The following is a 15,924-nucleotide window of genomic DNA, read 5'->3' as shown; positions in this document are numbered from 1 at the left end:
AAAAAAATTATAATTTTAAAACGCTCCGCAGCTTCAATGATAGCTTTGATTTTGTTAATTTGTTGTTAGTGTGTACTACCTATTTGTTTTAATTTAAAAAAACCTTATTTTTCGCAAATTCGGGTTGTGCCAAAGCTACGTAATTTGTTTCTGTGAGGAGGACGCCCTGTGGTGTTGCTTGTGGTTGAAGATATGATTCTATTTAATAAAAAAAGTAAGGAGAAAAGTGCCAAAATCAATAAAATTAGGTCACGTGCTTTATGGACGGCCTCAAATAAAAATGGAATAGAGATTGGTGTTCAGCACCCCAAAATTAAGTAAATACCGTATTTTTGTCGCATTTATCCACCCTTCTTTTGCTTAGCCAGCCTTTGTATTAAGTTGCCTTACTGTACAATGCTCCGCGGTTTCCCTGACAGATATGAAAAAAGCCCGGCGAAAATTCCAATTAACTCAAAACGGTTGTAGGAAGAACTATTCACTTTCACATTAGAAAAAGATAGCACGATGTCATTCCCTTGGTGCAAAGACTGCCGACAACATTCAGAATAGGTATTGGCCGATCTCTCGTTGAGTGAGAATGAACAATTTCTTCTCCGATCTTTCCGATTATCGACACTAAGAAAAGACCTAAAATTGAAATGTTAAAAATTTAATTCTCATAATGCACGAAAATCGAATAACCCGTACCCGAACAATTGAAAATTTTTCAAACCCGTACCCGACCTGAACCCGAAGCCTTGGTTTTATAAATTACCCGTACCCGACCCGAGCCCGTCAAATATTTTTTGGTGTTACCCGAAACCCGACCCGAATCCGTACCCGTACCCGACCATCTCTAGTCCGAAGGTCTCTTTCACTGCACTACGGTTGATATCAAAGATGCTGATGTCGTCCACCAAATCTAGAAGCATGTGAGACATCGTAATTATGGTGCCGCTTCTTTGCACGCCAGCCCTCCGTATAGTACCCCCCAATGCAATATTTCTATTTATATATTTCTATTTTTGACTATATGTCAAAACTTTACTTGTTATACACAAGTCTACGAAAAAATCATACAGACAGGTTTACTGAGCATTTATTTCAAACTTTAACGCGGGTATATTACAAATTGATTAGCTTGATAACTCCAACTTTGAAAAATCTATTTATTATGAAAACCACAAAGTTACCTAAACATTGAAATTAGATAATTGAAAACTGGAAAAAGTTAAAACTTAGAAAACAAAAATGTTGGTTTGTCGTATTTTTACAGTGTATATTTTTTTTTAAAGAAAAGAATATTACATACAACTTTGCCCAAAACATTGTACCGATAAAATCAACCGCTTTCGCTCTAAAAATATTTGTTATCCACACCACATGGTGGGCGATCATCCCCGGCTCGTGGACGGGCTTACCCCGGATGAAAAAAATCTGCAAATTTTCAATTTATATTTAAACTTAAAAAAAAGTAGGAAAAGTAGGAAAACAAACAAAAATAGTACAGTTCTTATTTTTTAGACGCGGATATTGAAGGGATGAGCCTCTTTTCAAAGGAAAAAATAAATTGCAGCCGCAATTACCCCGCTTACCCCCATCATTGTCTCATGATAAACCATGAAACTTTGAGTTACAATTTGTTGAACGCATGTAATCTGACAAAAAATAACATCGATGAGAATAGGTCGTACTGTTAGGAAAATTTCATCTATACTACAAATGCATGAATTTTATGTTCTTTTGACTCCGGAATCAAAACTTCTTATTAGTCTTTTTTATTTTGAATTGGATATGATTGCATAAACATGTAATCTACTAACGAAATAGCTAGCTCTACTATAGTTCTATATAATGAGTTTAACAAAGAACAGGAATTAGAACTCTAACATTTAAACAAGAAATTACCTTGAACAACTGTACGCCAATAACAGCAAACATAAATTGAAGTAGGTAAGTCACTAGCATTATGTTTCCGATAGTTTTTATAGCTACTATCACACATTTGACTACGTACTGAGAGAGCATCAAATAACGTTTGTCACATCGGTGCGTTGTATTTGTAAGTCGTTTTCCATCGATGATGAGTTGTTGTTTTAACAATCATAGTAGTTATGTCATTTAATGTAATAATGGAAAAATCATCGAGAGTAAATAGGAATATGGAAAAAATATTGATTATTTTCAATGTCCACTTACTGGATATTTTCTTTCAAATCATGAGTCATTCCATTCAAAATTGTCAAATCTCCAAATCTTTTCAATCAATGAAAAAACTCTGATATATATATATATATATATATATATATATATATATATATATATATATATATATATATATATATATATATATATATATATATATATATATATATATATATATATATATATATATATATATTTATATATATATATATATATATATATATATATATATATATATATATATACATATATATATATATATATATATATATATATATATATATATATATATATATATATATATATATATATATATATATATATATATATATATATATATATAAATATATATATATATATATATATATATATATATATATATATATATATATATATATATATTATATATATATATATATATATATATATATATATATATATATATATAATTATTATATATATATATATATATATATATATATATATATATATATATATATATATATATATATGTATTTTTAAAGTATATGTTTTTAAAGTTATATCTTAACTTTTAGCAATAAGATACCTATTATTTTTCCTCAAATGTCTTTCCTGAACATTAACAAACATTTCAATGAAGAACTATTGCATATTATAGCTTTGAATTTCGATTGAGAGGCAAATTGGGTTCAAATATTTATGAATTTGCTCGTTCAACGTAGTGTTGTGAATTTTCAGTAATCAAAAATCTGTTATTTTTACTCAAAAGTCTTTCCTGAACATAAACAAAAATTTTAATGGAAAAAATCATGTATCATAGCTTTGAATTTGGATTTAAAGACAAATTGAGCCAAAATATTCATGATATATTGCACGTTTTACTTAGTTTTGTGAATAATATCTCTATTTTCGGTTATCAGATAACTACTATTTCATCTCGAATGTCATTCCTGAATATCAACGAACATTTTATTGAAAAAAATCACGTGTCATCGCCTTGAATTCTGATTTAGAGGCAAATTGAGCCTAAAAAATATGGTTTTTTCATTTTTCATGTGGTTTTGTGGAAAATATTTAAATTTCAAATGATCAGATACCTATTATTTTTCTCTAAAATATGTTTCCTTAACACAATGAACATTTTATTATAGTAGAAATCACAGATTACTGCTTCGATTCATTTAGAGGCAAATTCAGCATAAAAGTCATGATTTTGCATGTTTCACGTAGTTTTGTGAAGCATATCTCGAGTTTGATTACCAAACAGATACCTGTTATTTTTTCTCAAATGTCTTTCTTAAACATCAACGAACATTTTAATGAAAAACAGAATCACATGTCATCGCTTTGAATTTTGATTTGGAGACGAATTATTCCTCTAGTGCCCAAGTTAATTTCTAGACGGGCTTAGGTAAAACCACTATAAATCATTATATACACTTTTTAAGTATTCATTGAAGCTATTCAGAACTTTGACTGAAGCCCGCCAAATGGCGGCATTGGGCACTAGAGGGTTAAGCATAAAAAGTCATAATTTCGCATGTTTCACGTAATTTTGTGAATAATATCTCAAGTTTTAGTGATCAGATACTAATTATTTTTCCTCAAATTGCTCTCCTGAACATTGGTGCTTATTACGGAAGTCGCTTCATGGTGGGATATATTTCACTTTCACGCTCACTTCTCTTTTTTAGACTTATTCCCGATTCCACCTCAAGTGAGGTGACAAAACTCACCTCCGTGGGGTGAGATTGACAGTGAAGTGAAATTGAGAATGGGACAAGTGAAATGAGATTATTTCCCAGCTCAAAAATCTTTAAGTCCCAGAAAGTCTTGTTTTTTTGTTTTTTTAGATAACACCAGATCTTGACGTGCTCTGCATTTCTAAGACATTCGGCATAAAAAAAAATGTTTCTTTCGGTATCGAAAATTTCCTGAACTAGTTTGCATTTCTTTCACCGGGTAAAAAAAATCAAAGTTTGACCGCTTTAAGGCACGGACCAAATTCCGATTCGTTTCGTTACTGAAGAATAAATCCAATATTTACCGTTAGATCACAAATCAATCAACTTTAAGACTTATGGCAGCTTCGTGGAATCATTTCACCGTTCAAAATGGTCGTGAAATAATTCCACGCGAAACGTCGCTTTTTCCGTTCTCACTTCACTGATATGACACTCATAATAACCCAGATTCCACGGCAGATGTCACTTCGCGACGTTTTTCTCACTTACGTGAGTCCCGTAATAGGATTGTATTCACTTCACTCTGATTTCGCCGTGGAGTGACTCTCGTAATAAGCGCCATTAACAAACATTTAAGTGAAAAAAGGATCATATGTCATCGCTTTGTATTGGATTTAGAGGCAAATTTAGCACATAAAGTCATAATTTTGCATGTTTTAGGTAGTTTTGTGACTGTCGGTATAATTTCTATTTAAGAATGGTGAGAGCATCGTGCGAGTAGAATAAATTCCAGTAAAATGTCAAGAAAACTCAGGTGGGATCTGATTACCAGACGTACCCCTCCCACCCCATCTCTGATGAAGCATGCAGCCGCAACGAAACAGCTTCATCCCACCCACCACCAGGGGGCGGAAAATGGAACCAATCTGCAGATGGGTGGTGATAAAAGGCGAAAAAAAACTTGTGAGAGTAATATTCTTGGCGCGAAAAACTAAGGCTATTGGTCGTGAGAGCGAGGACAACTAGGAGGGTTGGTCATTCCAATTCCAACCGCCTGAAAGATAGAAAGTTACTTTATAGAAAAGTGGAGAAGTGTAGTTCAAGGAAAAGAGAAGAAGTAAGTTTATTCAATAGAAGCTTGGAGAAGGAGAAACAAGCGGTACGCAAAGCAAACGACAAGTAGGAATGAACCTTCGATCGCGTTACGATCACGACCAATAGCTACTCGACGCTAAAACGTCCTTAAACGACAGGACCCCGTATTTTTACCCTGGAATCGACGCCCATCGTGCATCACCACCACGCCGCCAGCCGCTGTTACCCACCACCAAAAATTACTGCTACGGTTGCACTCGGCAACCTCGCCCAACCGTTACCAACAGGCGACCCACCAGACCGCTGACCGCAGTCCCGGCTTCAAAGAAGGCGCGCCACCGAGTTTCGAGGTAGGAGTAGGGTGATTAAGAAATCCAAAAGTGGAGATATTAAGAATAAAGGGGAATTTTTGGTGAAAGAGAAGTCACAAGTGTTTTCTTGGCAATGAGTCGCGAACCTGTGCCGACCCTGGGCTTGTTTGGGGGTTCTCATAATTGCTGAATAGCAATATATCCCGTTAGTTACAGTTTCGTGAATGATATCTCAAGTTTTAGTAATTGGATAACTATTATTTTTTCTCAAATGCCTTCCTAAACATCAACGAACATTTCAATGAAAAGAGAATCACATGTCATCGCTTTGAGCTATGATTTGGAGACAAATTAAGTATAAAAAGTCATAATTTTGCATGTTTTACGTAGTTTTGTGAATAACATCTCAAGTTTTAGTACCGTAAACTGGGGTGACTTTGATCACTTGTTTGATTGAATCTCAAATGTTTTCAGAATATACTGAAAACAATATTATTCGATATTTTTAAATTTGATGGGTTTATCGGCTTAATCAGTCCGTGTATACTAGCAAAAATGATTTGTTTTTTCTTATTCCGACAGTTTCGGTGACTTTATTTCACCGAAACTGTCGGAATAAGAAAAAACAAATCGTTTTTGCTAGTATACACCGACTGCTTAAGCCGATAAACCCATCAAACTAACCGTTTCAGTCGTCATATAAACAGATATTTTTAAAATAAGTATTGGCATGCATTTAAAAAGATTCAGTCACTACTTCAAAAGTTTAACAACATTTTTGCTGTTTCTAAATATGCTCTAAAAATTTTACACCAATCATCATTCCGGAGTGACTTTGATCACTTCATTATTTTGATAAATTTGGTGTAACGTGTAACACTTTGCTACTTTCACTAAATTGAACAGCCTTAAACGGCTTAAACGAGTTTATAAATACGGAAAGAAATTTGGGGGCCATTCACATTCTACGTGAACAGTTTATAATGGCGAATGAACAAGATTCATACAAAACTTTTAGAATATATATGAATTGTTATCCACTGAGAGAGAAGGTGGTCTAAAATCATCAAAAACTAGTCCACGAGGAATATGACTTATGAAATTGGCCAAATTTGCATGTTACTTCACGTCTTGGGTTTTTGTTAAAGAAGAAATATGTAATACGCTGTGGAGAATATTGGGACTCAACATTGCCTTTGAGGAAAAACTTGCAAAAATAATAATAAAATGTATTGTTATAATATTTGTTCATCTTAAGAACTAATCTGGGAACAAAATAAAAAAACTTTACGTATTGCAACTTGTTGTTTTGAATCTGCTTGAACCGATTGTTTGTATGCAACAAAAATCGCCAAAAATACACTTTATTTTCAATTAATATTTTAGCATGAAAAACACTCTTTTAATAGCAGGAAATGCATGAGTAGCAGCAATGCGAATATATATCCACGCATTCAGTGAAGATTACGACATGTCCCAAGCACTACGAGCGCTTTTTACCACATTTTAAAAAAATGAATAACAGTGATCAAAGTCACCCCGGTGATCAAAGTCACCCCAGTTTACGGTAATTAGATACTTATTAATTTTTCTCAAATGTCTTTCTTAAACATCAACGATCATTTTGATGAAAAACAGACTCACATGTCATCGCTTTGATTGTTTGAACTTTGATTTGGAGACGAATTAGGTATAAAAAGTCATAGTTTTGCATGTTTACGTAGTTTTGTGAATGATATCTCAAGTTTTAGTGATCAGATACTAGATATTTTTCCTCACATGTCTTTCCTGAACACTAACAAACATTTTAGTGAAAAAAATCATATGTCAACGCTTTGAATTTTGATTTAGAGGCAAATTTAGCACAGAAAGTCAAAATTTTGCATGTTTTACGTAGTTTCGTGAATAATATCTCAAGTTTTAGTAATTAGATACCTGTTATTCTTTCTCATATGACTTTCTTAAACATCAACGAACATTTTAATAAAAAAAGAATCACATGTCATCACTTTGAATTTTGATTTGGAGACGAATTAATTATAAAAAGTTAAAATTTTGCACGTTTTACGTAGTTTTGTGAATAATATCTCAAGTTTTAGTAATCAGATACCAATTATTTTTCCTCGAATGTCTTCCCTTAACATTAACAAACATTTTAGTGAAAAAATAATCATATGTCATCGCTTTGAATTTTGATTTAGAGGCAAATTTAGCACAGAAAGTCATAATTTTGCAGGTTTTACGTAGTTAGTTTTTAGAAACTTTACCGAAGACATCATGTTTTTATCTCTTATATGTTACGAGCAACATTGAGTTTTCAAATAGAAGGCACTAAAATTCACAATTTCCGTTCTAACTTCTTTCGCAAATTTTTCCGAGTTTGAGGTTTAAATTAGTTTATTTGACACGGCACGATACATTTTCTGTTTTACTGAGCCAAGTACAATTCGTATTAATTCTACGTTAGCAGGGAAAAGAGGGAGGCCTTTTCTTTATTCTCGCGGCCGACTACGAGCTAGTGGGGATTTAAGGTGAGAGGAGGGGAGATACAATTTTGACTTAAAACTATTTTGGAACTTTGTTTTTCAACTGGTAGAGCAATGATTGTTGTATGAGAGTTCGACTGTTGGGAATTGTACGATGTTTGGTTATAATTTCGGCTAAGCAGTCTTGAATAAGTAGAACGATCTGGTTTTTTACTGTCCGACGTTTCGTCACTGATCAGTGACATCTTCAGGGGAAACTGTTGGTGTTTATTAGCGATTAGTGTCTGTTTTAATTCTTAAATTTGTTAACAATTGATAAGAGTTTATCTAGTTGTCTGTGGTTGAGTTGTCTGTGACTTACATAATTCTTGTTCGTTCCTTGTCTGGATGCTTTTTAAAGCTTATCGTCAACATTAATTGGGGCGATTCGGGGTACATTCTACAATATTGGTGTTCATAAAAGTCTATGGTACAATTTTTCTCTTATAAATATTTTGAACAAACTTACAAATCTCTTTGCTGTGGACCTATTGCGATGGCGGATGGTAACGTTATGGGGAGTAGTTGTGATTCGGGGGGGTAGGAAATCTATGTTACTTGTGGTGAGATTCGAAAGACAGGGACAGAGAAGGAACTAGTTGGCTGGTGCATTGGTATTTGGTATGAGACTCGACAGCACAGCTGAGTAAGCTGTGTTGAGTCCATCGAGATCGACTCGCTTGTTGACAGTATTGGGCGTGTTGTGTATATGACACATTTCTAAGAATGGTAGCATATGGGTGCGGTTGCTGTGGTCGATAATAGTGGTTCGACTGAAGTCAAAGCTGTGTTTGTGTTGTATACAGTGGTTAATGAGTGCCGTTTTCTCCTTTAACTCGTCCAGCTCTCGTTTTGTGTTAGTGCTGGCACTGAGTATCTGCTGTAGCTTGTTTACGTTAGATTTGTGTCCTGCTAATCGCATATTAAGTCTGTTCTGAGTCATTCCGATGTAGCAACTGTTGCAGTCGCTACAGGGAATTTTGTAAATAATGTGGCTGTGTTCTTCTTTTGTTTTTAGATCTTTGACTACCGTGTGTAATTGGGAAACCGTGTTGTGCTGTCTGCTGCTGATAGTGATGTGTGCATAGTCGGGAGTTAATATCTTCTTGAGTTTTTCAGTGAGTTTTGGGACATAAGTTACTGATCGATATGTTGGCTGTTGTGACTGTGATGTTGCTGCTTTTGTGCTTACTTGGTGTGGTATCGGCTGGCTCGTTTCACCTTCGGTGGCTGATGCTTCGTTGGATGATTGGCTCGGAGTAGTATGCTGTTGTGTGGTGCTATGCTGTATGTTGAGTAGATGTGTTGGCTGGTTTGCTGTTTCTCCTGTGGTTGATGCTTCGTTGGATGGTTGATTCGGAGTGGTATGCTGAGGGCTGATGCTATGTTGTATGCTGATTGGTTGCTGTGGTGTTATGTGGGCGAGTTGATTCGTTGGTGGTTGGGTGACGATTGGATCTTCACGTTTGGTGTTGTTTTTCTGTGCTCTATGTTGCAGTAGTCGACTGATTAAGGTTTTTGGGTAGCTGTTTTGTTGAAGTAGTTTATAGATGATTGCTTTTTGTTCTTTGTAGGTGCTTGTTGTGGAGAATGTTGTTACTCTGTTGATGAAGTTGCAGGCTGTATTGATTTTATATTTCAGTTGGTGGAACGAATTGTAGTTCAACATCCTTCCAGATGCGATTGGCTTTGCGTACCAATCTGTTGTTAATGTTTGGTCGTCTTTCCTTACTATCCTCAGGTCTAAAAATGGTAGGTGTTGGTTTTGCTCAGTCTCCAGGGTGAACTGTATTCTTTTTTCCTGGCTGTTGAACACATTCAGCACGATTTGGCTCGAATTTTCCGGTATGGCTAGAATCAGATCGTCTACGTATTTTTTAATAAACGGAACACGGAAGGGGAGTGAGTTTATTGCGCTTTCTATCACTGAGTCCAATACTATATCGGCGAGAATTGGTGATAACGGGCTGCCCATTGCGGTACCATGTGTTTGAGAGTAAAATATGTTTTTATAGCGGAAGTAACTGGAATCCATGCAGAATTCTACTATCTCAAGAAACAAATCTAAATTTATATTCGTTATAATTTCCTTCCATCTGTAAATTATCGTTTTTGTTACCAGAGCTCTAGGAACGTTAGTAAAGAGTGATACTACGTCCAGAGAGATTAGTATGTATTTCTCAGGTAGTGTTGTACGGTTAATTTCTTCGCAATTGTAGAGCAATTGTATTCTTGTTTGTTGTGGGTTCAAAATATTTGTGTAAGCATAGATGCGGGCTCTTCGTTTCCGTGTCTTCAGCATAGCATATTTGTATCCTTAATCTGACAAATAGACAAAGAAAATTTTAAATTTTAATGTCAACGTTTTTCAGAAAGCAGTATAGCATGTCATGTACTGGAGATCACCGCTTCCCAGAATGTCTCTAACGGGTACGTTCGGTTGTTTTCCTCGGGCCCGAAGGGAATCTATAAGCTCGGACCTAACACCACAGTATTCGGTACACGACCAAACAACATGCTCGATGTCATGGTAGCCATCGCCACAAACGCAGTGATTACTGTCTACAAGCCCTATACGAAAGAGATGCGTGTTTAACGTGTAGTGATTGGACATAAGTCTGGACATCACGCGAATGAAGTCCCGACCTACATCCAACCCCTTGAACCATGCTTTCGTCGATACCTTAGGAAAAATGGAATGTAGCCACCGTCCCAGTTCATCTGAGTTCCATGATGATTGCCAACTGTTGAGTGTTCTCTGACGCAAAATGCTATAAAATTCATCATAAGCAATTGGTCTTTCATAAATATCGCCATCAATAGCACCCACCTTAGCAAAAGAGTCAGCTTTTTCATTACCCGGAATCGAGCAATGAGAAGGGACCCACGCTAAGGTAACCCGGTAATTTTTATCTGTTAAAGCACTTAAAAACCGCCGTATTTTCCCCAGGAAATACGGGGTGTGCTTCACAGGCTTCATCGATCGCAGAGCCTCAATGGCACTGAGACTATCTGTGAAGATGAAGTAGTGGTCTGTGGGTAGGGTTTCGATGATTCCAAGAGAGTACTGAATAGCAGCAAGTTCTGTGACGTACACGGAAGCAGGAGCATCGAGTTTGTAGGAGGCGGTAAAATTTTCGTGGAAAACACCGAAGCCAGTGGACTCATCTAGATTAGATCCGTCAGTGTAAAACCTTTTATCATAACTAACATGTTTAAACTTATTCGAAAAAATCTTAGGGATCTCTTGGGGTCGCAATTGATCCGGGATACCAGAAATGTCTTGTTTCATGGTGGTGTCGAAGAATATAGCATTATTAGAAGTATCTAAAAGTGCGACATTGGAGGAATCGTATGAAGAAGGATTAATATCTTGAGCCATATAGTCAAAATATAAAGTCATAAATCTGGATTGAGATTGAAGGTCGACCAACCTCTCGAAATTTTCAATTACTAATGGGTTCATAACTGTGCATCGAATTAGCAACCGGTAAGAGAGATTCCAAAAACGATGTTTCAACGGAAGAATACCCGCTAACACTTCAAGACTCATCGTATGGGTCGACTGCATGCAACCCATGCAATACGCAAACAACGATATTGTATTCTCTCTAATTTTATAATGTGCGTGTTCGCGGCGGAGCGAACGCAGAAACAGCCGTACTCAAGAACTGACAATATCGTTGTTTGGTAAAGCCTTAGAAGGTCTCCTGGGTGGGCTCCCCACCAGGTTCCGGTAATCGTACGAAGAAAATTAATCCTCTGTTGGCAGTTTCGTGTCAGATACCTAATATGACAAGCCCAGGTGCATTTAGAGTCGAACCAGACCCCGAGATATTTAGCGACTAAAACCTGAGAGATCGTTTTACCCGTTAGTAGGAGCTGCAGCTGAGCTGGGTTATGCTTCCTAGAAAAAACGACCGACTCAATTTTCTCCGGAGAGAATTCGATACCCAGCTTAAGAGCCCATTCAGACAAATTGTCTAAGGTATCTTGCAATGGTCCTTGCAGATCGCTAGCCTCGCTACCAGTAATGAATACAACGCTATCGTCTGCAAGTTGCCTTAGCGTGCATGAATTTGCAAGACATTCATCGATGTCATTGACGTAAAAATTATATAAGAGAGAACTTAAACATGAGCCCTGGGGAAGGCCCATGTAACTAATTCGGGAAGTTGTCGAATCGCCATGTGAGAAATTCATATGCTTTTCTGACAACAAATTGAGCAAAAAGTTATTCAGATTTAGTGAAAGTCCCTGCGAATGAAGTTTCGCGCTTAAAACTTCTACAGAGACAGAGTCAAAAGCCCCCTTAATATCCAAGAACGCAGAAGCCATTTGCTCTTTTCGAGCAAATGCGAGTTGAATTTCAGTAGAAAGCAACGCTAGGCAATCGTTCGTCCCTTTGCCCCGGCGAAAGCCAAATTGAGTATCTGAAAGTAAACCGTTTGTTTCGACCCATTTGTCTAACCGTAAGAGGATCATTTTCTCCATTAATTTCCGGAGGCAAGAGAGCATCGCAATCGGCCTATATGAATTGTGATCAGAGGCAGGTTTCCCGGGTTTCCGAATAGCAATGACTTTTACCTCCCTCCAGTCATGCGGAACAATATTTAGCTCAAGAAACTTGTTGAACAAGTCCAACAAGCGTCTTTTTGCAGAGTCGGGTAGATTCTTCAACAGGTTGAAATTTATTCTATCTAACCCTGGAGCCTTATTGTTGCACGACAGGAGAGCCATTGAAAATTCCAACATCGAAAATGGAGGCTCTTCCGTATTTACTATAAACGCGTCGCGAAAGGTTTTCTGTTCCGGTACAGAATCCGGACAGACCTTTTTGGCAAAATCGAGTATCCAGCGATCTGAATACTCCTCACTCTCATTCGAAACGTCACGGTTCCGCATGCGCCTGGCGGTATCCCAAAGAGTGCTCATCGCTGTTTCCCTCGACAACGCGTTTACGAACCGCCGCCAGTACCCGCGTTTTTTCGCCTTTACTAAGCTCTTCATCTGCCTGCCCAGTGCCTCGTACTTTCGAAGCAGGTTGACAGTGCCGTACTCCTGGTAGTCCTTATACGCCGCGGACCTTCGCACGTACAGCTCAGAGCACTCTTTGTCCCACCATTTGTTGGGAGGGCGCTGTCTAATCGTTACCCCGGGTATCGGTTTCGTCTGAGCTTGAGTCGCGGCGTCGATTATCAAGCCAGCTAAGAACGCGTATTCTTCCTCCGGAGAAAGTTCCTCGTGAGTCTCGATAGATTCCGCTGTAATAGACTCATAACGCTTCCAATCAATATTACGTGTAAGGTCATAGGAAATATTGATTGGGTTCGGGGGAGTTGAACCATTAGCAAATGATATAACGATTGGAAGATGATCACTACCGTGGGGATCGTTGGTTACTTTCCACTGGCAATCTAACGCAAGTGATGTCGAGCAGAGGGATAGGTCAAGCACGCTTTCACGTGCTGGAGGATTAGGTACACGTGTCGCTTCCCCAGTATTCAAAAGTGTCATATTGAAGTCGTCGATCAAGTTACAAATTAAAGAAGATCGGTTGTCGTCGTACAGCGACCCCCATAGCGAACAGTGAGAGTTAAAATCTCCCAAAATCAAAAAAGGTGCGGGAAGCAATTCTGCTATATCAAGGAGTTGCTTCTGTTCAATCCGCGCGGATGGGGGAATATATAACGAAACAAGGCAAAGGTCTTTTCCATTCATATTCGTTGGAATGGCAACAACTTCAATATTCGAGATCGAGGGGAGGTCGATTCTGAAAAAAGAATAGCACTTTTTGATCCCTAAAAGTACCCCTCCACCGTGTGAGTCTCGATCTCGACGAATGATGTTAAAATCGTGGAAATTAAGTTGGTCATTTGAATTGAGAAAAGTTCCACAAAGCGCGAACGCATCACAATTGTATGTGTTTATCAAATGTGAAAATAAATCAAATTTGGGGATGATACTTCTGCAGTTCCACTGTAACACAGTGACAAAATTCCTAACCTCTTTCAACGTATTAGTCATCGAAAGATACGATAGCTGAAATGAGGGGCCAAGTTGCTGTGAGTTGCTTCAAAAAGGTTTTCACTGTTGGGAGAAGGGCAAGAAGAATGTTTTGAAGGGGATCTGGTATGTTGAATGTTTTAAATATCCAGTCCACAATATCAGAGAATTTTATGAACCCTGTTTCTTTTATGTCTTCTGATCGAGAAATGGGTGCACGAGGGGTTTTTGGTGCCCCAGGAAGCGGTGGGTACTCCTGGTTTGATTTGAAATTAAAACCGGGGGGTACTTGCTTCGGTTTTTCTTCACCGCTTCCTTTTTGTGTTGTCTTATTGGTCATTCCGCTAGGGGTTATCTTACGACCTTTACGAGAAAGATTAGGAGAGTTGAGCATTCTCCTCTTCCTAGATCCCTCTGGCAAGGCATAGGAACACCCTTCGACGGGATCGTCAGATGTACCCTCATCGGTTGGCAAGAAGGAAAAGATGTTTCCTGTCGAGGGTGGCTCAGCCCTCTTAAGCATTTCTGCAAAAGAGCGCTTTGATCGTTCCTTAAGGGAACGCTTAACTTTTTCCTCGCGCTGTTTGTACGCGGGACATGCCGGAAGGTCATGCCGAGTTCCCTCGCAATAAAGACACTTTTCAGTATCCCCACTGCAAGCGTTCTCAGCATGATTGCCTCCGCACTTGCTACAGCGTGCCTTGTTGCAGCAGTAGGTGGCTGTGTGACCTAACTGCTTACAGTTTTGGCAATGCATGACCCGCGGTACGAACAGGCGTACAGGTAGACGAACCCTGTCCAAGCGGACGTAGTTCGGCAGCGCGGATCCGGCGAATGTTACTAGGAAGGAATCCGCAGGGAGGAATTTCTTCTTCCCTTCTTCGATGGATACTGAATGCAATTGCTTGCAATCCAGTATCTTTACACTTTGCATCAAGGGGTTTTTAAAACAGCCAACTCCATGACGCAAAATGTCATCGACAGTGAGATTCCCCTCGGTAACCACACCGTCGATTTCTACATCCTTGGCAGGGATGTACACGCGATACTCTCTCGTGAAGAGCTCGTAGCCAGCAATTTCGTTTGCTTGCTTCAAGCTACTCACGACAACTCGCAGTTTGTTCGGCCTCACCTTCGTAATCTCGGTTACGGCCGAAAAATGTTTTGCCAGGTCTTTGCCAATTTGAATAATATTCAATGGCTTCTTTATGGGCCGAAAAAAAACAACGTAGGGACCGCCAGCGGCATCTGGGTAAGCTTTTACCCGTACTTCCCGTACTCTTGGTACAGGACTTGGCAAAGGGGAGGGCACAGGGGAAGGTAGGGGTGAGCTGATGGGAGAAATTTCAATTTCTTCCCCGTTTGTTTCCACCTCCAGGAAAAGTTGCACCTGCATGTCGTCCATTTTGCGGGAGCGTTACGCTCTACCGCACACAAACGATAAATATTCGAATATGGGGGGGGGGGGGGGGTTCAAGTAGTTGGTGTTAAATTTTAAAAACAATTTTTCAATCTACAATGGATCAAATAAAAACAAAGACAGTAATACTAATTCTAATAACAAAAGTAATAATAATAATAATAATAATAATAATAATAATAATAATAATTATAGTAATAATATTAATAATAACAATAATAATATCAATAATAATATTAATAATAATATTATAACATAGTAATAATATTGATAATAATAGTAAAAATTCTAAAGGTAATACGTCACCGAACGTCTAAGTCACGACCTCACGGCTGATAGTAGAATTAATCGAGCGTCTCCGCAGAACAAACAATGGCGATCCAGCTTCGTGTTGAGACGCAGTGGCCGTGTCCTACACGCGACCTTGTAGATGCCACTTGTAGTTGACTTCCACTCGCTCGATCGTATGATGGTCCGTGCTGCTAGCGGGGTAACAGCGGTGCGGGAGAATTATTCTTGCTGATATATCAGCTGCGTATCGAATCACTGGCGGGGTAGCCTGCCCCTACCAGTGTGCAGATGTTTCTGCCGATATATAACAGGCTTTTGTTATCGCGCAGCACAAGAACTAATCGACAAAAAAACACCCGTACGATAACTCGTGTTTTGTTATTTTGCGAACTCAAACGGAGATAAACAATTTGCGTCTAATC

At 38.0% G+C, this 15,924-nt stretch overlaps 1 protein-coding gene across 1 annotated transcript in view; it reads right to left on the bottom strand.

Moving 5' to 3' along the window:
* LOC129720825 (muscle calcium channel subunit alpha-1) overlaps positions 1-15,924 on the bottom strand; it is a 1,271,065-nt gene that overhangs the window by 272,964 nt on the left and 982,177 nt on the right. Inside the window, exon 15 of the mRNA XM_055672633.1 lies at positions 1,891-1,998. Within this exon, the coding sequence (XP_055528608.1) occupies positions 1,891-1,998 (108 nt within the window). The remainder of the gene's footprint in view (positions 1-1,890; positions 1,999-15,924) is intronic.

The sequence above is a fragment of the Wyeomyia smithii genome, chromosome 2 (assembly GCF_029784165.1).
Source record: "Wyeomyia smithii strain HCP4-BCI-WySm-NY-G18 chromosome 2, ASM2978416v1, whole genome shotgun sequence".
Lineage (NCBI taxonomy): Eukaryota > Metazoa > Arthropoda > Insecta > Diptera > Culicidae > Wyeomyia > Wyeomyia smithii.
Note: the sequence above shows the minus strand (reverse complement) of the source record. Positions and strands in the feature narration are given on the sequence as shown.